At 35.6% G+C, this 24987-nt stretch overlaps 3 protein-coding genes across 3 annotated transcripts; 1 reads left to right on the top strand and 2 right to left on the bottom strand.

The window, feature by feature from the left end:
* Positions 1-3199: 3199 nt before the first annotated feature.
* On the bottom strand, positions 3200-9252 carry LOC104886564 (hypothetical protein). The gene is made up of 7 exons (XM_010671018.4): positions 9010-9252; positions 8890-8929; positions 7877-7947; positions 6393-6487; positions 5761-5828; positions 4831-4941; positions 3200-4696 (listed from the first exon to the last, which is right to left on the bottom strand). Exons 1-7 carry the CDS (start codon positions 9200-9202, stop codon positions 4564-4566), a joined length of 711 nt encoding a protein of 236 aa, XP_010669320.2. The 5' UTR covers positions 9203-9252; the 3' UTR covers positions 3200-4563.
* Positions 9253-19760: 10508 nt separating this feature from the next.
* On the top strand, positions 19761-21670 carry LOC104886563 (hypothetical protein). Its single transcript, XM_010671017.3, has 2 exons — positions 19761-20056; positions 20986-21670. Exons 1-2 carry the CDS (start codon positions 19972-19974, stop codon positions 21588-21590), a joined length of 690 nt encoding a protein of 229 aa, XP_010669319.2. The 5' UTR covers positions 19761-19971; the 3' UTR covers positions 21591-21670.
* A 978-nt stretch (positions 21671-22648) lies between these two features.
* Positions 22649-23387, bottom strand: LOC104886562 (hypothetical protein). The gene has a single exon (XM_010671016.4). The coding sequence runs from the start codon at positions 23224-23226 to the stop codon at positions 22897-22899; it is 330 nt and encodes a 109-aa protein (XP_010669318.2). The 5' UTR covers positions 23227-23387; the 3' UTR covers positions 22649-22896.
* Positions 23388-24987: the final 1600 nt, after the last annotated feature.

Below are 24987 nucleotides of genomic sequence, written 5' to 3'. Positions count from 1 at the left end.
TGATCGTTTGCTTCCCCCTAGATTTAACATTCCCTCATTCTCCGGAGAAAAACCATCAACCCCCCAAGATTTCAAATGGTTGAATTAGGCTCCCGTCATAATTACAATCAAATTTCAAACATCATTCAGTGTGATGGTTCCTGGGATAAAACTACAGGTAAGACTGGAATTGCGTGGTGGTTACTAAAGGACAATAAATCTTTATACAGTAGTCAACACATGTTAACTCGATCTGCCCTACAATCTGAAGCACTCGCATGCTTGCATGCCTTAAGATGGGCTAGATATCAACATTTGCATGCTATTAAAGTCTACTCAAACTCCTCTACCTTACTCCAACTACTACAAAATCGATCCCCATCCAACAGACACTTACTGGGTAATCAAAGACATTCTCCGGATTGGAGCTCAATTTCATAAACAATCTATCTAGCTCAAAAGTTTCAAGAGAGCAAGCTAGCCAAGCTCACCATCTAGTAAATATGTATCGTATCAATCCTCCTTTGTTGTAATCTTTACTGCTTTAATTAGTATAGATGTAGTTGTTGTCAAAAAAAAAAATTGACAATGAATGTCACATCAAGAATGACTTGGCACTATGTCAAGGGTTAAGAGAAAAGTGACACGTGGCTTGATGCAATTCATGCCCATGTGTTTATTTTAACAATATATTAAGTCTTGTTTAAGTTCGTGTATAAGAATACTAGCGTAAGAGCACCTCCACTATTTTTTCAAACAAGGTGACTTTATATGTTATAACTTAAAAGGGTCACTTTTGAAGTTAAAGGAGTCAGTTTAGTATAAGGTAAAAGATGACCCATTTAAGCTATGTTTAGTTCACCTGAAATTTTCTGATCTGAACTTATCTGATCTGAACTTATTTTTTCTGATCTGATCTGATCTGAACTTATTTATTCTGATTACAAGATCTTATCTTTTAGATTTTTCTCAATATATAAGAAAAAATATAGTCATGTGGGGTCTTGTTTCATTCGTCTCAATGAGTACTTTATTAATATTCAATTATTGTAATTTTTACTAATATGTAATGAAAGATATAATGATTTTTAAATATAAGCATGATCTGAACTGATCTGATCTGAACTTATTTTTTCTGATCTGATCTGATCTGATTAAATCTGAAATAAGCAAAAATAAGGTGAACTGAACATAGCCTTAATGTAAAGAGTAACACTCGTCTTACGTTAATTCTGATAAGACGGCCTTATATGAAAATTTGTATCGTAAATGATAGCAGATATGTCGAATAAATTATATAAATGATGTTTAGCTCTTCCTCCATTTTGAAACAAGTGAAATACTTTTCTCAAAAAGCTCTCACATAAAAGTGAAAAATGTTTCACTTGAAGTAATATATTATTTAATTTGATTGCTAAGTCTGGCAAAAGATATTTGATCCTTACAAGTCTCAAGCTTGTCATCTTGAAGTTAAAAATTCACGTTGGCGTTCTTTTCAACTTGGAAAAATCAATTTTATACTGCATAATGTTCATCAGTGAAAAATCAATAATATGTTCATATAACAAATTGCAACATTAGTCAATATAAATCAATTTTAATAAGTAAATCAGCTTAAATAAGCATCTTTTACTTTCAATCAATAAAAACCGATTTAATTAGTTAAAAAGTTTCAATTTAGTACTTCAGAAGCGGCCTATACTATCTAATAAGATAACATGTTAGCATTGGGATTTCAACCCAATTCACTAAATGGGATGGTATTATTAACCTATTTAATTATAAAATTAGATTAGGGTTTACAATATTAGCCCAACAACAACTTACAAATAACTTACCAGACTACTAACAAGTATATTGGCAAATGTGCATTTTCATAAAAAAAAAACCGTAAAGATCTAAAAATAAGTCCCAAGTCTTTTTGAACTCCAAACATGTAAAAGAAATTTCAAAAAGTTGAAATAAATTGTTCATTTACATATTGACAATATTTGTCCTTGACTTATTTATTATTTTAATAATAGTGAGTATGATAATTTTTTTTTTCTAAATGAACCCCATTCAAAATAGTGTATGAGACATTTTAGAAGTGAAAAGGAAAAAAGATAAGAGGATATCCTATCTCAAAGTGTCTCTAATGAAGATTGAACCCCTAATCTTGAGTTTGAAATAATATGGTCGTTTTCATTTGATCAAGCTTAACTTGATTACTGACTATGATTGATTAGGTTAGATGAATTAGAAGAGTAGCACATTCAGTAAATAGGTGGATTTCAACACCCAAAACAAACAAACAAAAAAGTAAGGTTAGGAATGAGTTCATTAAACCAATTAACCCAATTACATCAAGAGTGTTTCAACTTGTTTATTATCAACCCAAACAAAAATCCAACCCTTTTGCCAAAGCCACGCAAAAGTAGCTATCGTAGATAGGAGTGTTCGATTCGGCCCGTTACACTTTTACTCGAATATATATATATATATATATATATATATATATATATATATTATATATATATATAATATATATTATAATATATATATAGGGGTAGGATCCGTTGAAAATAGCCCTTAGTCTGAAAACTGAAAATGGGGTAACTTTTACCACTTTTAGGGTAACTTTATATACTTTAGGGGTAACTTTTGTCTGTTTTAGGGTAACTTTATTATATTAAGGATAACTTTATATATTTCAAGGGCAAACTTTATATATTATAAGGGTAACTTTTAGTACGTTTAGGATAACTTTATTATGTCATAATTAATTTTCATCTTTATAGGATAACTTTGAGTATTATAAGGATAACTTTGAGTATTATAAGGGTAACTTTAACTAAGAATAACTTTAACTAATAGTATAAAAGTAACTTTTAAGTCTTGATATCCACCACCTTCTTCTTCAACCTTCATCTTCTCCAACCTTCTTTTTCTCCCTCAACTCTCATAATAAAAAAATTAGAATACCAAAAATCTTTGCTTAATTTCAGATTGAATTTTGATTTCCTAATTCTAAATTTTCGAGATACTTAATCTTCAATTAAACCTAAAATCTGAAAAAAAAAATTGAAAGCTTAATTAACCTTCAATGGAGGTCTTCCTTCAATGGAGATTGGAAAATGCTGCAAAAAAAGCTTCACTTAGCACGATCTAGAAGAGATAGCAACAGGAGAGAGAAAGTAATTGGTAAAATAGAATTGGGTATTGCTCTAAAGGAATTGGGTCCACTAAAAAACAGAGGATGTATATCCCACAAGATTCGTCTGTGCTCCTATTGCTATTGTTTCTTCACTTTTACTCTTGCATAAGTTCAGGTGGTTGTATCATAAAATAGGAGAAATAGAACAAAATTTACCAAATAAACTGATGTTATGTCATAAAATTCGATCATACTGTTCACCGTAAAAACAAACTCTAAACTTCAAAATAAACACAAAAAACAGTTCTTCAAGATTGAACTCTCCTCTGAACTTTCCCTACTGACTACTGTCCACATTGAGTCCTCTGCTTCTGCCACAGACGATCAACAAAACTGTCAGCATCACCCTGAGCACGGACAAAACCCGAGAGAACGAAGGTTGTTGCATCTCCTCTGAATTGGGTATTGTTGTTTACAAGAGAGAGGGAGAGAAAAAAGAAATGGAAGCTAAATACTTGTGTCCACAGGATAATAATAGACGGCCCAGATCTTTTGTTTTCAGTTTTCAGTTTTATGGGTGTTTTCACAAGATCCTATTCCTATATATATATATATATATATATATATATATATATATATATATATATATATATATATATATATATATATATATATATATATATATATTCGACTACTTACTTACTTTGAGTTTTTCACGAGTAGTCGAGTACTGTGCACAATTTACGTGTAACTTTTTATTTTATTTTGTAGAATATGCAAAATAATATAGCTAAAATATATTTCGAGTATGCTCACGAATTTTTCAAATCGAACTTTGCTATGTTCGACTCTAGAAAATTCGGATTGAACTCGAATAGTTTGCGAGCCATGCATGCTCATTAACACCCCTAATCGTAGACAAATCAGTCAAAAGAAAGTTCCATTCTGGAGCACTGCAGATGGCATTACCATTAATACCAAAGTCCAATAAATACTTCACGTGGTCGGTCAGCTTTTCTTTCGTTATTCTTATCAAACAAAGAAACCTCTCTTTCGTTACTGTCTGGCCTGAACATATCTATGGACTATGGTAGACCTACATTATATGGAATTATGGATGATTTGTATGCCCCCACTTTAGGCGCTTTTATGCTAGACAGGGGACTATTGCTGGAGTTCTAAGTGTCATACAGAATCACATCTTAAACAACTGTTGTACCAAAAACAATTAAAATTACAACTATTTCATTCAACTGAAGAAGATTTGAATCTTTTTCTCAAAATAAGAAAATTTGAACTTCATACTCATGCAACAGCGCGGGGTGGCTAAGAACTAGTTTATACAACATTTTACCTGTGATTGGCCAAAGCGAGAAGGGCATTTCCTCGATTTGTTGCCTTTCAACTATGTCGCAAGTTTATCTTGTTTGGGGGTGTAAATTCTTTATTTACAAGATTGATTGCAATTCCTTCAATTCTTGATCCAACTCCTGAGGACCCCCATTGCTTTCAGGGGTTCGATAGGCTTCTGCGATTGCTTTTGCTTTATCTAGCACGTCCGAGGGTACAGTTTGGAGGAGGCTGCAAAGACCATTAATAAAATGCAGCCTAAACTATATTAACACATCATATTTGTCATATGGGTAAACTTAATAAGAGCAAATACAAAGGCATCATATAGCTTAACCCAAAGAAACTGTAAGCGTCAAAATAACCTGTTTAATGCATTCACAGCTGTGCTTATCTTTTCTTTCATCAACTTAGGTGATGCTTCTTTGTTATTTCTTGAAGCGCGTAGAAGCAAAGAATCAAATTCATCCAACGCTCTTCAGAACAAGATCCCCAGTGACAATGTGACATAATAAAAGACACAAGATCTTTAATTAGGAGTAAAATTCAAGTTCTCCATCCATAACATGTCAATCTTTTAAACATATCATATGAAGTATATACTTTTTACTAAGCAGTCAGAGTGTTGCAAAAACAAAATTGTGCACTAACATCATTCCATTTGATAAAGAATCACTTGATTTGGGACTCATAATAGAACATGTCTAGGGGCGTTAGTGAGCCTAATGGGCTCATGAATATTTGAGCTCGGCTCGAGATTTTCATGAATCGAGCATAGCTAAGCTTGACTGGCGAACAAGCTCAGAATATATTTTTGCTGTTCTGTTTTAAGCGTTACAGAATTTAGCTAGAAATTAATAGTGAAGATGTGCATAAATGCATAATATTGGTGAAAATCTCAGAGGAGCCAAAATTCAATTGTGAACATGTTATAATGTAATTTCAAGTTGAGTTTTAAGGTAAATTCAAGGCTCGGAAAATCTCCAAATTTTGCTCGAGTTCGATTGCACGTGTTATGAGTCAAGCCGAGCAACCCCAAGTGCTAAGTGTTAACACCCCTAAACACGCCTATGCTTAAGCCTTAAAGGGCCAATAGCATTTCCTAGAAGAAAAAGTGACATGCAAAATAGAAGAAATCAATCATGAAATCTTCAGCTTCCTCCTATGGTTTATTCTCCTACAATTGGTAAAATTTTCTGAATCTCGTATCAGTCATTTTTTATGATTATATGATGTTGTTAATTACAACACTGTACTATCTACAGATTCTGAATTAGAAAGGCAATAGCAAGTACCTGAGACACTGATCAACGTCATCAAAAGCAGCCTTACCCTTCCCATCATCAGAAGCATATTGTGCAACCTACATCTCAAAAATGAACGTAAACTCTGAGGACTGCAAAAAGTGAGAAACACAATAGATATTGAAACATTAAAATGTTCTGCCAAGCAATCAAAAGCATATGACTATTGAATATATCTGAAGTTTCACAATAACTCCACTAAAAAGATTTCTCTCAGACTTGTTCACAAGATTAAGGCTCTGTTTGGTTACCTGGAAAATAATTTTCCAATACATAACATTTGTCAGGGGAAAACACAATTGTAAATTCGTTTTTTTAGTGGTTCCCCACAAAGAAGTTGGAGAGAGAAGCGAAATTGAATTGGATGAGAGAAGAGAATGCGCAAGGTAACGTACATTCATTCCTATATTCGAACAATTTTCCACCCTTTGCAAACCAAACAAAGAAAAATAGGAATACTACTTTCACTGGAAAATGTTTCCTTCCCAATCAACATTCTCTAACGCACAACAGCAAGTAAAAGGAAAGGAAAAACAACATCCTTCTGGCCCTCTATATCCAGTGCCAACTGCCAAGTGGCAGAAGACATAAAAACAAAATATAACCGCGCAGGTTTAACTTACAGCTCGAATATTTGACCGAAATGATGCAGCAGGCCCAGAACGTAATATTGATCTGTAGGCGGCATATTGAGCCTGGTCGACATCTAGGCTTTCCTCTGGATTCAGAAAGAGAGGGCGAGTGAGTCTCACAAAATACCAAGTCTGCAGTCGTTGGCGCTTACTGCCAACCACTATAATAAACCAATTACAATGTAATACTATAAAACCATAAACTTATAGTTGAAGTTTATTAACAATAACTAATTAATGGGAATCTTATCTTTTTTATTTTTCCTCAAAATGCCACATTCTGGAAAGATGTATAGGTTTTTTTTTATAATATTCTACTAAAAATTTGTATTAGTCATTAGGGAAAATAATTTTTAACTTTAGTTTCAAATTAGATTAAGCATTGTATTGGAGTAGAGAGGGGAGGTTAGCAGTTAATTCAAGGGATATGCTTGAATTGAGGGTAATGTATTGAAGAGGTAATAGAAGAAAATATAGTACCCAACACCCCAAAATGAGGAGAGTTACTTATTACGCTTAATCTGGGGGTAATATTTACCAAAGACCCCTCTAAAATGACGGTGATAATTCCCCCTTCCATCTCTCTCTCCTTGCATTATCTATATCGAATCTTCTACTTCTAGCTAACTTTATCTTCATCTTCTCTCCATTATTATCCCCTAAATACATTACCTCCAATCCAAACAACCCCTTAGAGCATGATACTTCTTTCATGACCATCAATTACTTTACATTATACTTTGGAGTAATTTAAAACACACCTCATCCAGTACAGTATCACATTCCTTTAGATGTTCATCCAAGGTCGAGACTTGAGTGGTCCACTGCCACCCCACATGTTGAAATCACCTGTCCCAAGTAAGCTATTTCTACCCTTGCAAACTCACACCTATTTGGTTCGTGTATAATTGATAGTAATGTAACTTGTCAAGGACTAGTGCCAAATGCTCACAATGTTGCTTCTCATTCCAGCTATAGATGAGAATTTCGTCAAAAAACACTAACACGAACTTCCTGAGGAAAGGCCGGAAAACATCATTCATGAGAGGTTCAAATGTGGCGGGTGCACTCGTAAGTCCAAATGGCATTACCAAAAACTCGTAGACTCGTAGTCGTTAGTTCCCCTCATGGGTACTATAGGCAGTCTTAGCCACTATATTGGGAAAGAGAGTAGTATTTTCAGCTAAAAATTTCTAATATGTAGCAAACTGAATCATTAACCTTCCAGTTGGAAATCAAACTCGCCTCACCAACTTCATCCTTTCTCTTTACAAAATGTTTCAGTGAACCTTAAAGAGAAAGCTAATATTAAACTTAAAAGTATTAGTTTTGCAAGACAATGAAGTGGGATGCTTAGAACAATTGAACTGATTCTGAAAGTAAGCAAAAGGAAAACAACTTAACAAGCACATTGGAGTATATATATATTATCAAATCCACAACAAAGACAATAAGCTGAAAAGAAGAGAAGCCACCTATGTCTTTGATCTGCAACTGAGTCAGTATAACAGCAGGCACATAATCCTCCAGAGGTTCAAGCTTTTTCCTGATTGACATACACTAGAAAGTGGTAATATAAATCAATCCCCGTGTATATATACTGATATTATTCTTAGTTATTCTCTATTTGTTTACTCTTAATTATTTATTTAGTGTTTTTGCTCAACTTATTTTCACTGAATAGAACTTGTGTTTACTGAATATCATTACTCCAAGGTGAACTTTATCGGGTCTTTATCAGCCATTCACAAGCATGCAAGCTTACAAACTACACTAAGGGCCAGTTTGGTAGGGCGTATAACATTTTCCTCGAAAATTGTTTTCCTTTATTTTCAATTTTACATTGTTTGGTTTGCAAAGGAGGGTAAAATCATTTTTCCTTGGAGTAAAATTGCTCTCCCACTGATGGAAAACCATTTTCTTTTGCAAATGGAGGGAAAACTGTTTTCCTTATCTTTCTTGTACACTCCTCTTTCCTTTCATGTCATCATTTTTTCTTACATGAAACCAAACAACAGAAAACTAATTTTGGAATTGTATTTTTCATTATAAATTGTTTTCCATGAAAATCACTTTACGTTGAAAATATTTTACGCCCAACCAAACGGGCCTAAGAGAAAAAAAATCGTAATAAGCTCATAAGCGTTACCTAATTTAGGCTTTATTCTATTCAACTTTATATGAACTATTCTCAGAAGAAAAAAAAAAGTTATTAGTTATGAGGTATTAAGATAAGCCAAATAAGTTCTAAAAGTGATGATAAATTAGTTCAGATAAATTCTAATAAGTACTAATACCTTATAAAATAAGCTCCAATAAATCAAATGAATACTAAAAAAAGTTCAGATAAGTCAAAATAAGTCGAATATAACGCAGCCTTAGCTATCTATCATGTATTAACCGGGAATCATACGCAGAGGTAACAAATTAAGTATAATTCACCTTACAATACGGTCAAATAAAAAGTACATAAGCAACAAAAATTAACCTTCTGATGTATTTATCAAAAGAACTCCCAGCAATTGCATCTGCCAATGAGAAGAAATTAAATTTGTAAAAAAGTATATAAACAATAAGCTAAGAAAAGATAAAGAGAGAGAAGACATACAGGGAGGAAGAGAGGAGAGAGAGTGGAGGAGGACGAGAGAAATGGAGACTAATCGCCTACTCTCTTTCCAATTTTGAGGAGATAATGCGCAATTCGGCATCGTTTTGTAGTGTTTCAAGGGGATTGAATACAGAGAAGGAGGAGGGGAGCTGCGATTGATGGTAATGTGCGCCGTGGAGTGAGTTGCCGCCATTGAAGAGATATAAGATGTAGTGGTTTGCCGTTCCTCAACTAATTTTTGTAAACGTTAATTAAAAATACTTTATAAAAAAACCCTAGCCTCCCCTCTCTTTTTCTCTCTCTCAAACCCTAGCCTCCCTTACCCTTTCTTCATCAATTAGGGGCTGCCATGGATGTTTTCATCCATGGTAAGCCCCTTTTCCCCTTTTATTTCCAGTTTTTAATTCATTTTCTTGTTTTTGTTCAATAAATTAGTCTCTCTTTATGAGAGTTTCTCAAACCCTATTATGGGGTTTTTAGTTTCTGTTTTGGAAATCTCCTTCTCCCCTATGGGAGTTGTGAGTATGGTTCTTTTGCTTTTAGGTATGAGAAATTATTCTCATTGGTTGAAGTTCGAGACTCAACATGAAGGTATTGGAATCTCGGATGCGGTCAACCTGACTCGATCAAGAATGTTCTTCCTAAACTATATCAGAATGATAGACTTCCTCATCAATAGCTGTTTGATTCAGCAAATACAAGAGGGTTGTGCTGTATTGTTCGATCTGGTTCATTGTAGTTTCTTCGAAGACAAATTTGATTTAGTCTTGTTTAATTGTATCTTGTTTTTACTTTAATACCTATTGTAGATGTCGTTTGGCCTTCAATTAATGAAATTTCTCTTTCAAAAAAAAAAAAAAAAAAAACTAATTTTTGTAATATCCATTTTTCTAATTGTAAGTCCAAACTCCAAAGCCAAAGGAATGGTGGAAGGCAATTACAATATTACCCATTGTTTTTTTTATCGGAGCCCCTCTCGGGAATTTCATGGTAAGAATTTCTTTTTCGTAGACTGTTCTCGCACATGATACTCATTCACAGGTCCAACAAGCACTCCCAACCTCTACCCCCATCCCCACTATATTGAAATTTTTGCTTCTACTAAAGTTTGAACATTGGTCATCCATGTGGGAGATAGGAAGCGATACCTAGAAAAATGGTAATTGCTGAAAATTAGCATATGTTTCAATCGCTTTATTCATGAGGACGTTTTTTTTACAACAACCATCATAAACACTAGAGACAAGCTACGTATCCTTTCTAGCATTAGTTGCTTGAGTATATTTTCAAGAACAATAGGGAAAATAAACTTTTCTCTCTCTGCAAATGGATGGTTCTCCCATTTCCACTCCATGAAAGAGATCAATTGGATCGTTCCACAAAAAACAGCTAAGCGCAAGATAATCCGTCTAAATCATAACAAGGATAATACTATGTAAATTGATCATCCTCAAGGAATTTTCCAACCAATTCAAGCAAGAATGAATAATATCTCTTTCAAGGATATGATTCAAAATGAAAAACATTCATCCAATGCCTCTGCATCTGGATTCCCTACTCGCTTAGAGATGAATTATGACGATGAAATTTCTAATGATGACGATGAAAGATGCCCTGCTATTCTCTTAACCAGAGAGGAGAAGAAACGCATTAGAGGACCATGGAGGACCTCCTTAATTATAAAGATGTTTGATGGAATGTTAGGTTACATGGCTCTAATGTGTAGACTATAGAAGAAATGGCAATTGAAGGGAGGCCTAACCCTCACAGATATTGGTAATTCGTACTATATCGCAAGGTTCACTAACAAGGATGACTATCATCATGTCCTAATTGATGAACCTTGGCTAATTGAGGATAATTACCTCACAGTTTAGAAGTGGGTGCCCAATTTTATCCCTGATGATTCAACGCTGCAATTCCTCACGGTGTGGGTCCGTATTCCACACCTTCAGTGGAATATTTTGATGTTGATTTCCTAAAAGAAGCTAAGGTAGGAGCTAAAATTGACAAAGTCCTAAGATTGAAACATCGCAAATGCTAAAAGGGGACAATTCACTAGAATTAGCGTGGAGATTGACCTATCTAAACCCCTCCTATCCAAAGTCTGGCTCAAAGGAAAAATCTGGAGAATTCATTGTGAAGGATTCCCTTGATTTGCTACCAATGTGGTAAAGTAGGGTAAGAGGGATATTGTTAAAAAAAAACCCTGAACAAGACATGAACTCAAAGCACCCTTACCACAACCACCAACCGGGAAGACTGCGCCGGAGTCTAGGCCGGAGGAGAACAAGGAGTTAGGGAGTTGGATGCTAGTCAAGAAGCCAATCCGAAAGCGTAACCCACGACCTAAAAAGATTCTAACCGAAGAGGGTAAAGAGCGCCAATCCCAAATTTGAAAAAAAAAAAAATCAAAAACCGCCAAATTCCTCCAACTGACAACCAGAAATTAGGGGATCTAGGTTTAATAACTTGCAAGATAAAGAGATAGAGCAAGAAATTGAGGATATTCAGGAACCCAAAAATGGTCAACCTCTGGATGAAAATTCGTCTCACGTCAATGATCAAAACATGGTCTTTGCTACAAGTGACTTCCCATCCATTGACTTAGCTGCTGGCAAGGATGAGTTCATCTAAGGTAATTTTGTGAATAAATATTTGGAATAATAATTGATTTTAATAATACAACCTTTCATCGATTAATTTTTAATAAGTCAACGATTCAATTACTCTTGAATAATGCAACTTTTTGGAGGTATTTGCTTTTACTAGGCTTTGACGTGTTGATAATCAGTTTGTTTGATAAGCCATATTTCTTAGCTCCTCCGTTGTTTCCTTCCCTTGCCTCCATGCTCCTACTTCTATGGTAATGAGTTAATATTTTAGAAGATTTTAAGTCATTTTTGTAATATCTCGAAAATTTAAGCTTGATTAACGTTAATAAAAAGCTAAATAAATGTGTTTAAAACTTATTTTTAAGATTATTGTATGAATTATTACTCCTTTTATTTATTTAAATCAAGTTTGATTTAGAACAAACTAAGTTAATTTAGTTATACATAAAAGAAAAATAGGCAAGTACCAATTTTAGTAAATACAAAAGAATTATAAAATTTCTAAAATAGGAAAACCACCATCACCATCCATCCATTTCATCTTCTTCTTCAAGCTCTCTCTTCTTGCTCTCCATGGCTTCTAAAAGGCCTTGCTCCCCAAGTATACTTCACAATGAAACCTCCATTAGCTTAATCAATTTTTTCTCCGAAAATCTCTATAAATAGTATGCTTATTTCACTATTCATCTTCACCCAAAAATATGAAATTATACAACCTTTAACACCCATCCTCCACCATTTTCGACCACCACCACCCGTCTGCCGCAGAGAGCCCCCACCGCCGCCTACCAGCCGCCAGCACCACTCCTCCTCTTCTCCCTCCACGACGCTGCTCCCGCTCCACTCCTCCTCTTCTCCCTCCTCTCTTTCTCGCTGCACTCCCTATGCCCCGCCTGGACTGCTAAAAAAATTAAGAAATTGCATAGTATAGGGTTTGATCTCGAGACCTCAAGTACACATACTAAAGTTCTAACCACTAGGCTAAGTTGTATTTAGTGTTATTATCATAAAGTATTATATTAATAAATGAAATTTTTTCTTACCCGGGGAATAGCCCGGGCATAATAACTAGTAAATATATTAAAAGGCGTGCGAAAACAAGAAACTGTGCCGCGTGACGCTCTCCCTAGGAAGTTTTAGTTCATGTAATCCATGTACAATAAAAAAATAAGAAATTGTATAGTATAGGGTTTGATCCCAAGACCTCAAGTACATACACTAAGTCTTAACCACTAGGCTAAGTTGTATTTAGTGTTATTATTATAAAGTATTATATTAATAAATGAATTTTTTTTCTTATCCGAGGCATAGCCCGGGCCTAATAACTAGCTTGTTTCTGAAAAGTGATTAGCTAATGAGTCATTAATTTGGAGTTTAAGTAAACATTAGTTACGTGTTTAAATAATTTATTGGGATGAATTTATAATATAGTAATTTTACGGGTCTAAATCAAAAGATTAAGTATGATATTGCTCTGATATTGTTGATACTATGATTTAACCATTTGCTTAATTAGATTATAGCTTGCCATATATTTATAATAATAACCCAAATCAAGTATATATTTATAACTTAAATTTAAATATTATAAAGTAATACTAATTAAGTACACTTGGATTATATAAGTATAATGTTAGTAAGCTTATTCTTAAAAATGAGTACTTGTAATTCTACTTTTTAGCTTAATGAATGAATTCCACTTTCTAAGTTGTAAACTAAGTAAGTCGCTAATACATGGGTACTAATTAGTAGGAAATATCACTAGTACAAGTTAGAGTGGAATAACTAGTTAGATAATCATTTTAGTACTAAAGATCTAATATGAAAGTTCTATAATCACACCTTCAAGACACTAAACATGAATTTCATGAACATTATAACTAGTGGTTGTTACTAAATAGTTTATCTTAAGTTGGACTTAGAATTCATGTTAAAGGTGTTATCTATTATATTAAAAATGACCTTTTTAACCAAGGTAGGAAAGTCAAGAATTATATTTTGAGTAATAAATAGTGATAATGAGATTTCCGTAACCATTAATTTCAGGAACTCACTATAAAGTAATAATAAAGAATTTTTCATAATGGGCACATGATGGAAATGGATCGTAGAGTTTAAACCTACAATAAAATATTAATAAGTCGTTCTCTATTAATTCTTGAATAGATTAGAAAGGAAAATGGATATTACAAGCCTCCCTGACTATCAAGTATAATAATCGCGATCCGAGGTAACTTCTACTGCTAACATCCGCACTCCCCTTCCAACTATGTTTTATGACGCTTTTACATAATGTTTTGATGATGTGTATTTATGGATTGCGGGATATGAAATATTTTGTTAAATGATGTTTATGATGATAAATCTGTTTTCATGATGCTTATAAGATGTTTAATGAAATATACTCTAAAATTTTGAAACATGATAAATGAAAGTGAAATATAGTTTATGGTAGTAATATGTTATGTGGGCCGTGAACGTGTCATTCAGTTATATGGCGGCAACGCCACCTTCTGATGGGGGACAACATCATCGGTGGTACCCGCATTATGTTTGGCATTATATGCCACCTTCTGATGGGGGACGACAAAGGTCCTCGATGGCTTTGCCTTATGCTATGATGTATGGCTTTATGCCACCGATGGAGGACATATGTCCTCGGTGGCTTAGCCTTTTGTTGTACTCGACAAGTAACCAATGGAAGATTTTTGATAATTAATATGATATACTGATGAATGACAATACAAATATTTCTTTAAATCCCTGATATGAATTATGAAATGGTTTAATTATATTCTCTCCTCTCTGTTTGCAAGTAAAATGAGTTGAAATGAATTTACGTTGTTGGAGTAGTATGTTACTAGGCCTTGACTAATGACGTTTTGTTTTTCTGTATTAGGTACCAATGGGGATGACGGAATGACTTAGCAGTGAGGAATTGATGTTAAAATGACTCAAACACTTACAATTTTTGTAACCTAAGTCATTAGTTAGTTTAATTAACATTATAACTATTTTACTTTAATTTTTATATAATCCAGATGTTTAAGTTTTCACATTATTATATATTAGAATTTTGAAAGTATGTTTCCTTGTATTTTCCTAATGGAAAATACGGCAATAACGCACCGACCAAAGGTTAGGTCTTCTGTTGCTAATAATCAAAATTAATTAACCTAATAAAGATGCTTAGAGGTCGGGGTATTACAATTTTAACTCGATCACTAGAAGTAAATAGGGTATAAAGGTTGTATTATTCAGGAATAATTGAAAGGTTGGTTTATTAAAAATTAATTGGTGAAGGTTGTATTATTAGAATCAATTATTACTAAATCCTTTGACTTAGGAATTTGCAATCATAATCCCAACGGGAAAGGAAATATTGTCAAAGCTAATTTGATGCGAATATACCATCAAACTATAAGAAAGTCTTGAAGGAAAAAAAAACCGTAATTTGCCACTAATCCCAGTCCATGTTAACTCCAAGCCCATTTCCCAAGACCAAGAAAATCAGAATTTCACCTTCCAAGCTTGAAGCTAGTAGTCTCCATACCTCCAAAAATCAATCTCAACCAATAATCAATCTAAACTCATAAAATGACCTTCACCATGGCACTCTAGACCCCTACTCCAATCCCATCGATGACCTCCCTCCCCCCCCCTCCCCCCCCCCCGAAAAAAGCATATTTTTGGGGAGAACCATGACAAGACCATATATGGCAATGAAAATTCCCCTGTCCCACAAGTTGGAAGTGAGGATCCAATCGTGGATCGCACCGATGCCAACACAACCAGAATTGGTGGTGAATCTACTAATTCCCAATGAAATCTGATCTCTTGCCTATTGCGATTGATTTCTTCGGCTTTCCTAAGCTCTCTAAATATTGTCCTAGTTAATATGGTTGATAAATATCCCCCTCTAGCTTTAAACCTTTCCCAAATCACGTGCATGATTTGGAATGTGCAAGAGACTGGCAGCCGTGAATTCTTAGTGGCACTCAAAGAAATTGTTTGAATAAATTCTCCCAAAGTCCTCATTCTTACTTGTTGATGATCCACTTTGTGAGCTATGTGGAGACAAGGAGGAAACGTTGGCGCATCTCCTTCGTGATTGCCCCACTGCTCGTCACGTTTGGACAAAAGTTTTTGGAGGTACACATAGGGCGGAGATTTCTCTGGTACCCTACAATGTTGGATATCTCGCAACATTTGCTCGTCAGGATGACATTTGGCCCTCCTACTTTGCTATAACATGTTGGTGGATTTGGAGATGGACAAATTGTTGGATTTTTGGACTTAAGCAAGAAATTCCAATAGATATCAGTGGATTCCTATATACAAGCGAAATTTGAAGAGGTTTGGAAAAATTTGCATCGGGATGAATTGATGGGTGAGTATCAAATTAGGGAGAACATGGAAACTCTTATTAGGTGGAAGTGTCTCTCACCTGATTGGTATCGTTTAAATTCAGATGGGGGTTTCGAAGCAACCTCTTGGTGATGCGGGGTGTGGGGGTATCATCCATGACCACCGTGGTTTGTAACAGATGGGCTACGCTTCTCACTTTGACAAATGCACAACTAGGGCCGAGATGATGACAGTCCTATATGGACTTGAAATGGCTCGAGAGGCTGGGATAAAAAAGCTTATTGTGGGAATGGATAATCAGGCATGCGTAAAGCTTGTCCAATGCAATTATTCTTCTTATGGTGGGAACGTATTCATATACTTAACAAGTGTAAGCAGCTTGCCTCGGATCCTCGGTGGGAGGTCCTTTTCATTCATGTTTATCGCGAAGGTAACCGTGCCGTATATTGGTATGCAAATCATAGAGTTGAACAAGTTGAGAAGATCACTATCTACCCCAACCCGCCCTTGGAGCTCAGCAGTATCATGGAGGAAGACATCAGAGGAGTGGCTTGGCCACGTTTAGTTGTTGTTTAATTATTTATTTTAGTGGTTTGGTTTATTTTTTTTCTTTTGTTGGATTTTCTCTCTATTGCAAAAAAAAAAGAATTAGTTGCTTGAATATGAGCCTCAAGAATACCCGCAGAGTAACTTTAAAAATGGAAAGATACTTAGTTCATAATGCTAATTGCCTAACGTCTAATACAAGAGTTTGATAAAGAACATTCACTCCTAAAGGATTGAGAATTGCTTGCACAGCTAGCTTGGAATCTGACCTAATAACAACCAACTTTGAAAGCCTCATCGCCTCGCGTAATCCCTGAAGTATGGCTAGCAGGCTAGGAGCTCTGTGTGCATGGGATCTAAAGCAAACACCCGGAGTCCCCCATCGATAACTTCATTGTTACACCACATACTCCAAGCAATAGCAGCCCACCACGTACCTGTTTGTCTATTAGTAGGCTTCTAAACACCATCAACCTTGACCATCATCATTGGAGAAGAAGGAACTCCCCATACACACCGTACATGATCTTGTTTTTTGATAGCTACACCAAGGACTGAAGAAGATACATCAGCATCATTCAACTTCCAGCTCCCTCGCTTGCTATTAACCTCAATGATTTTTAAGATAACAACAGGATTAACCACCACATTTCTGATCGAAGAGAACATCATTTCGATGACACCATATACTCCACAAATAGCCACAAAGCTATTAACCATGCAAGTGCACTCTAGTAGCTGCAAATCTGCACAAAACAAAATTATTTCAATGGAATGAGGTTTTCCACGAAAATCATTTTCCAGAGGAAAACTCAATTGTAGATTGATTTTTGTTTGTTTGGTTGCAAAGAAAGTAACTTTCCTATGAACCTATTTTTATTTGTTCATGTTGTGTGATTGTTGAGAATTGTGGGGTGTAACTTCCCTTGTCTCAATAGGAAAAGTAATTTTCCACCCTTGAAAAATGAAGTTCAACTCATATTTTCTTTACCTTGATTCGATACAAACCAAACAGAGGAAGTGAGAAAAATAGTTTTCTTGGAAAATACTTTCCTCCCAACCAAACATACCCTATGCGCAAAATTAAATAGAAAGTCGAGTTATATAATTAAATTCATTCAAATACTTTTTTGACCATAAAAAAATAAAGTTGATAAACTACCTTAAACTTGGTAAGGATGAGTTTGATTGTTTTTTATTTGATAGCATATTTGTAATAACTTTTGTCTTTTTTCTATTTCAAGAGGAATTTTCTAGATCATCAATCTCTAAACCAATCTTTAATTTGTGCAGTACCATTCACTTCCTCTCATCCCTACACATGTGGAGTAATCTAGCCACATATTGAGAATTATATATTAGTGGGAACGTTTTTTTATTATTATATTAATGGGTGCTAATGGTCCAACTTTCATAGGAAAAAACTACAAATTTTTAGATTTTGAAAAACAAAAATACTATAAATCAATTTTTAATGTGGGCCCAACTACACCCACATTTCAAAAGGTAGTTATGCTGGCTTAATATTTCGTGTGTTCAAGCTTCGTTAGTCTTGTTTGATGTTTGATGGTTTATCGTCAAAGTTGGGATGTTTTTCTATTAATAAATAATGGTATGTTATCCACCATAATCCTTATATGAAATTCGGTATTGCACAAAATTGGTTTTCGACACTGTGAGTGTACGCCTAGTGAACTATTGTCAATCAAGCAAGATGAAAATGAAAGCCGTCATGACTTTATTGGTTGTTTCAACGTCGAGGCGGTCGCAATCACATGTCTGCAACAAGATAGGGTCGTTTTGGCTTTGATGAAGGCCTAAGAAAAGGGTCTCAGTTCAAGATTTCCCTTGGCTGCAAAACCTTTAGAGGAGAGGAGTTTACAAAGGAAATCTTTGATGCATACACTCAGTTGACTTCCACCAGGGACCAAATTTATGCAATATTCATTGAAAGTGATAAATGGTAGAGGTAAAAGAAAATGTTCTACAAGAACATGAAACAAGTGGTATGACTTCCATGACGACCATGGACACACGACTGAAAACTGCAAGCATCTAAAAGATAAAACCAGCTCTTCAATATACATACATAAGTAAAGTCAGATTCATGTACCTGAAGACAACGTAGATTAGTGGAAAAGAGATGGAAGTGGGTAAAGAAGAGAAATTGGGTTGGAATTTGGTTGAGTATGTGAAATGTAAATGTAAGAGTTCTGTAGTTTGTGGGAGGATAAAGGAAAGTGGAGAAAATCTAGATGGGGATGAAAGGTTCGGAATAGAAAGGTAGGTCTGGATTTTGGCTGAATATTGATTTAAATTTTCGTTTTTTTACTTTGAAAAAACACACTTATAAGAAAATGAGAGGAGTAATAACATGTTATAGGCTAGTGTAACAAATTGCAAAAGCAGATGGTAAATATAGTAGTAGTGTACACTCATTCACAATTTTATAATGTGGTAACCACTCGAAAGTTTGTTTTGACTATAAATATGAAAAATTGATAGGATCAATTCAATTATGGTGTTCTACCTCCTTTTGTCCCAACTATTTATCAATCTTCAGTACACTTGATATGATTCGAAGGGGTTGTTTCTCTCAATACAAGGCTCGTGCTTCGAGAGGAGATCTGTTGCGGTGCAATAGCCAATATGTTCAGTCTAGAGTTGAGGAATTCCACGTGATTAGTGGCGGCCCCGTACATGGCGGTAGCATTAATGAAGCAAAGGCAAGTCTGTAAAGAGTGCAGACATCAATTGAACTTCGATGACAACGTTAATTGGCAGAAGTCATCTAATCATGCCGGCCATAATATTAGTCAATAAATTTTGTAATAGAATAAAAAGAATAAACTACCACTCTAATTTAATAGAGTGGATAAGATTGTTAAAAATCTGATCTAGTGTGAAAATTTAAATTGGATTTCTTTTTCGACTAAATATTGATCTGAATTTTTTAGTCATCATTTCCAAATTGTAAATTACGCCCAAACTAAAGCCATATTATATTGAACTAAGCAATTTGGAAAAAAATCCATAATATATAATTTTTGGTAACAAATTATATCAATAATATAAATATATTTTAAGAATCCATTATATATGCAAATATGCTAAATAAAGCAGACAAAACATTATAATTCGATAATCTGATCCAAAATTGTAATTTCCTACCTAATCTTAAATCCTTACTTTCTAGAGATTTATGGCCTTGTTTTTTGTGAACACCCTTCGCCTTTGTATAATATTGTTCAAAAATGTTGGTCGACTAAACCCACGCGCAAAAGCTGGCTGGAACAGTAGGACATGGAACCATACACATGAAATATTAAAAAGCTTCACTCCACACCGACGCATCCCCTGCTTCATTCTCGCATCTCTTTCTTTCTCATCACTCATCATCTCCAGACACTCCAGAAACCCAACAACAGATACAATGCTCAACCAAAATATCCAATTATGTTTATGTCTTACTGTTGCTTATTTTCTCTTCTTCTCAGCTTCTGCTACTGACACTCAAAGTAAGTTTTTTTTTTTTCATTTCAACATATATTTTGCAGTTTCAGCTGTTTCAATTTTTGTTAGTTATTCATATGGACTCATCTTTCTGATTTCAAGTTGGTTTTCTAGATCAAATCTGGAATCTTTTGGTTATTTTTGCAATTATTATGCTGTTTGTACTTTTTTCTTTTATGATGGCATTTAATTTTCTCTCTTTTTACATTGTGGGTACTTTTGATTTGGGTAGAAGCCATTGTTAGATTCCTGAATAAATGTTGTTGCATCTTTATTTGGGGTTTAGGAGTAATTCATTATTGTGCCTCCTTTTTACTCCTTGTTATGAAATAGGGTAGTTTTTATCAATTTTCTTGCCTTTTTTCCTGGCATTTTCAAGCTTACTGTGATGGTGCAATTCGAAATCGAAGCTAGATTATAGTAGTATAATTAGGTGAAATGTTTAGGTGTAAAATAGAATTAGAAAGTTTAAACCCATAAAACTCTTAGTGTCCCTGCTATTGATGTCCGTCTATCAAAGTGATCAAGTTCCTCCCTTTCAAAGAAACTCTGTGTTACTGATCCAGAGATTAATTGGCTTTGAACAACTACTTTCGAACTAATAACATCAATTCGCACCCGGTTTTACTAAAGTAGAAATAGCAAGAAAGTAAATATATCCTTGGTAGATTACCCATATGATATCGTGTTAAGTAGTTAGTGAGATGCAACTCAGTAACAATAAGCCATAGTATGATTTGTGTGTATCATGTAAGACTGTGGGTTATCCGACCAGTGGGTAGATGTAGTTATCTCCGTAGTAGCCTAATAGGTTTGCACCTCATCCAATCTGCCCTATCCCTTGAGTTCACACAAGCAATTATATTGTCAGAAAGTATGCTGTTGAAGAAACAAGCTTACTATTAAATTTACCACTTATTACTTCTATTGACAGGCAAAGTAACGAATAACCCAGCTGACCAGCTTGTGGCAATACTAAATGATAATAGAACTGCACACCATTTAACAGCCCTCTACAGCAATCCTGGTTTGGCTTGCATTGCTTTGCAATACATTAAAGCTTATGAAGGCAGTTGTGACGATGTGGGGGGTCCCAAAGCTAAGAAGCCGGAGGATTCTGCTTTTTCTGAGACATTTGCCCCTGAATGCAACGTGGAGCCTGCAACCCTGACCCAAATCACTGGGCGCTTTCTTGGGTGTCAGTCTGAATATATCAAGCCTGATAGAGCATTCTCAGAGTTACTAATGAAGGATGAAAAGAGTTTGAACATTCTCAACAGTAAGAACCACAGTGAAGTGGGTGCTGCAGTTAGTGGGTCTGAGGGCGGATCCCCATATTTCTGGTGTGTGCTCTTCAGCAATGGTAAATCTAACAGTAGCTTTGTTCTTGAGGACGGTGTGGCTAAGGTGAGTAGACCAGGTTGTTTCAGTGGTGCCAATGATGATTGTAATAGTGCTCGAAATAGGTTTCAATCATACCATCTGTTGAATTGCATTCTAGGAGCTTTGGCTGTAATTGGATTTGTTTTTGGTGTATGATAGGAATTCCTTCGAAACCATCCACTTGATTTCTTGTATCTGTTGGTTGTTATATGTAATTCATTGGTCATTCTTGATTAGTTGTTCTCCTTTGTAGTATAATGAGATTGGTTGTAAGCCCTCCCCCACAACGAAAGGAGGCCGAGGAAGGATGTGGTTACCTGAAAAATACATCTCTTTGTTGTCTTGGGAACATTCACTATGTGTTTTATTTTCTGTGGGATTTTCAAGAAGCAATCTGCTAATAGCTCTGTACCTGTAGATTAGTTACTGGTAAGACTCAGTATATCTGCTTTAAAAAGGAGTTGAATGCTAATTTTTATTTCTCTGCGGTTGGCTAATTCTTATTAGGAAAGATCCAAGTGAAGCTTCTTAGCTTAGAAAGAAACTTTAACCTAAATCATCCTTCTAGATGGATTACAATAGCTTGAGGAGAGAAATCATGGAGTAAGAATTAGGAGAACTCTAAAACCCTCACCTCACCTTGTGCTCTAAAGCCGCAAATAAAACGCCTAATTTTAGGCATAGCTCACAAATCGTTGGTGTTAGGCTGTTAGAAACTTAGAATACTGAGCTCTCAATTTGCGCAATCTAACAGTATAATACTGCGAAAATCACAAACATAAACTAACAAGGATGACAATAAAGGATACAAGATGATATAATGTGGAAACCCGAGAACCGTGAGGAAGACACCCCTTTGTACAAAAAATTTGAACGATGTATGTTATGGACTTATGGTTATACAAGACTCGTTATCTTTCAATCTACACCTTGTAAATTGTTGGGTTTTAAATTTATAAACACCCAGATCCTTTTTCTAGGAGTTCTCTTCTAAAACGGCGTAAACATCCTATTTACATCAAGACACAATTGGTTTCCTAATTTGAGTTGTGAATACCTCGTTTCAGGAGAAAACAAGAGTACACAATAACACAACCATGTACTTGGTTGTTTAGCGTACACCAGTGACTAAGTTGCTAAAAAACTTCCAGGCACGACGGTCTGATTCACCCACGTCAATATGTCTGTAGATTTAAAACAAGAATCAAATATAAAAAAAAATTCTTAATTTCACCTTCCCCTTGGATTGAGTTACACAATTAGGAAGTTTTACTATCACAATGTTAAGTCTAGCTAAAATAAATACAAGAGCTCATTGAATCATGTTGTACACTTATACTGAAGTCACATACAAAGACTAATCACATACAAAGACTAATAACATCTGAAGTTAAACTTCAAACTACCTTGGAAAAAAAAAAGGAATACAATAGAATCTCCACCCTTTGACTGTAAAGTAACATCATGATTTATACTTCAAAACTAGACTAAGAATAGTGAGGATAAGAATAATCCCTCCAGAAGAACCCCCAACTCTGTGAATCCAGTAAGGATCAAACCTGTTCTGTTCCAAGTAGCAGGATATGAAAATCGCCAGGATTACAACCAAGACCAGTAGAGGTAAAAGAGATGCCACATTGAGTGATTCTTCTTCTTCATCTTCGAGCTCGATCGTTGCTCTTCGATCAATGTAAAGAGGGGAAATCACAGCTACTATGGTGAAGATGATGACTAGAAGCCTCTCATATGAAGAAAACCGGCTACTTCTCCTTACAGCAGTTGATGAGTCCATTTCAGAAATGCTAGTGTGTGTGTATGTGTGTTTCTTCTGTGAAAGCCACCACTTAAGTTGGGAATATATGCTTATGGTTAGTGCTACATTAAAGTGCACATCTAGAGTCTAGACTAGTACATTCGGAAATTGCCTAGTTATCGCTAAGATCTCCTTTTGGTTGAGACAAAGAGATATGTAAATCTTTGTGCATTTTCAACGAGTTCTTTTAAGCACACCCATACCCTCTCGCTTTACACATTAAGGGGGCGTTTGGTTTGGGGTAAACTGGAAAGGGAAAGGGAATAGAACCTCTTGATTCCTTTTGATGTTGTTTGTTTTGGGGGTTTCTTTTCCTCCCCTTTCCCTTCCTTACCCCCAAATCCCTCTAATCTGATTACCCACCCCCCCCCAAGGTTTCACATTCCCTTTCTTTGACTCATCATTGACCACCTCCTTCACCATCCAACCACCACCATCAAACCATCACAACCTAACCCATATAAAGAAGAGAATGTTTTGGAGAGAAAAAATGAATGAATTTTCTCATTGATGATTTTCGCATATAAATATACAAGCAGTAGGTTTACAACTGTTAGCTATATTTAGGAAGAGATAAAAAGATAACTATACAAAGCTACGTAAATGCATGCAGTTAAGAAAAGATAAGTACAAGTGGAATACATTAGCTAAGACTTAGTAAAAGATAAAATCTTAGCATAGGATAGAATATGGGAGAATTGACTTCGTCAATCCTTATCACGCCCCCGCGAATTGGGCGGCCAAGAGGAGAGGCCAATTTGACGCACCAATGAATTGTAGGTGGCACGTGAGAGAGGCTTCGTAAGAGCATCGGCAAGCTGGTCACGAGTAGATATGTAGGAAACACGAAGCAGACCTGCTTGCACATTTTCGCGAACAAAATGGTAGTCAAGACCCAGGTGCTTCATCTTGGAATGAAACACGGGATTGGCGCTCACATAAGTTGCCCCGGCATTGTCGCAGTAGATGACGGGAGCTTGGGGAACCTTGCAGCCAAGTTCCTCGAGAAGATTACGCACCCAAAGAAGTTCAGCAGTGGTGTTGGCGACGGCGCGATACTCGGCTTCGGTGGAGGAGCGAGCACGCGTGCGTTGCTTCCGCGAAGTCCATGAAATGGCATTTTTACCAAGATACACAATGTAGGCTGTAGTGGAGATGTAGTCATCAGTATCACGAGCCCAATCCGAGTCAGAGTATGCGTGAAGAGTCAGTGGTGTATCTTTATAAAGTAGTAAGCCCATATGCGAAGTACCATGAAGATAGCGAAGAATGCGACGGAGAGCTTGCATATGGTCAGTGGTTGGACGTTGCATGTATTGCGCAAGCTTGTTGACAGCAAAGGCCACATCGGGCCGCGTAAGACCCAAGTATTGAAGGCTGCCGACGAGCTGGCGATAGGGAGTCGGGTCAGGCAGGAGAGTACCATGTAGAGTGAGGGGGGGGTCCGTGGCCATGGGAGTAGCTACAGGTTTGGCGTCTTCCATGTTTGCTTTGCAGAGAAGGTCTTGAATATATTTCTTTTGGCTAAGGAAGAGACCTTGAGGATGAGCTAGGACTTCAACACCAAGAAAGTACGATAAAGCGCCCAAGTCTTTTAGGGAGAAGCGTGAAGCAAGCTGTGAAACAAAAGTATCAAGAGCCATGGAATTGTTGCCTGTTACAATAATGTCATCAACATAGACAATTAAATAGATAAGAACATTATTGGACTTGTAAGTAAAGAGGGAGGAGTCGGATATT

Source organism: Beta vulgaris, chromosome 2 (genome assembly GCF_026745355.1).
Source record: "Beta vulgaris subsp. vulgaris cultivar EL10 chromosome 2, EL10.2, whole genome shotgun sequence".
NCBI classification, from domain to species: Eukaryota; Viridiplantae; Streptophyta; class Magnoliopsida; order Caryophyllales; family Amaranthaceae; genus Beta; species Beta vulgaris.
Note: the sequence above shows the minus strand (reverse complement) of the source record. Positions and strands in the feature narration are given on the sequence as shown.

Coding starts and splice junctions, on each gene's coding strand:
- LOC104886564 (XM_010671018.4), bottom strand. CDS start 9,202: ATGGCGGCAACTCACTCCACGGCGCACATTACCATCAATCGCAGCTCC. Junction 8,930..9,009: donor TCTCTCCTCTCTTCCTCCCT/GTATGTCTTCTC, acceptor TCTCATTGGCAG/ATGCAATTGCTGGGAGTTCT. Junction 7,948..8,889: donor TTTGATAAATACATCAGAAG/GTTAATTTTTGT, acceptor TATGTCAATCAG/GAAAAAGCTTGAACCTCTGG.
- LOC104886563 (XM_010671017.3), top strand. CDS start 19,972: ATGCTCAACCAAAATATCCAATTATGTTTATGTCTTACTGTTGCTTAT. Junction 20,057..20,985: donor TTCTGCTACTGACACTCAAA/GTAAGTTTTTTT, acceptor TTCTATTGACAG/GCAAAGTAACGAATAACCCA.
- LOC104886562 (XM_010671016.4), bottom strand. CDS start 23,226: ATGGACTCATCAACTGCTGTAAGGAGAAGTAGCCGGTTTTCTTCATAT.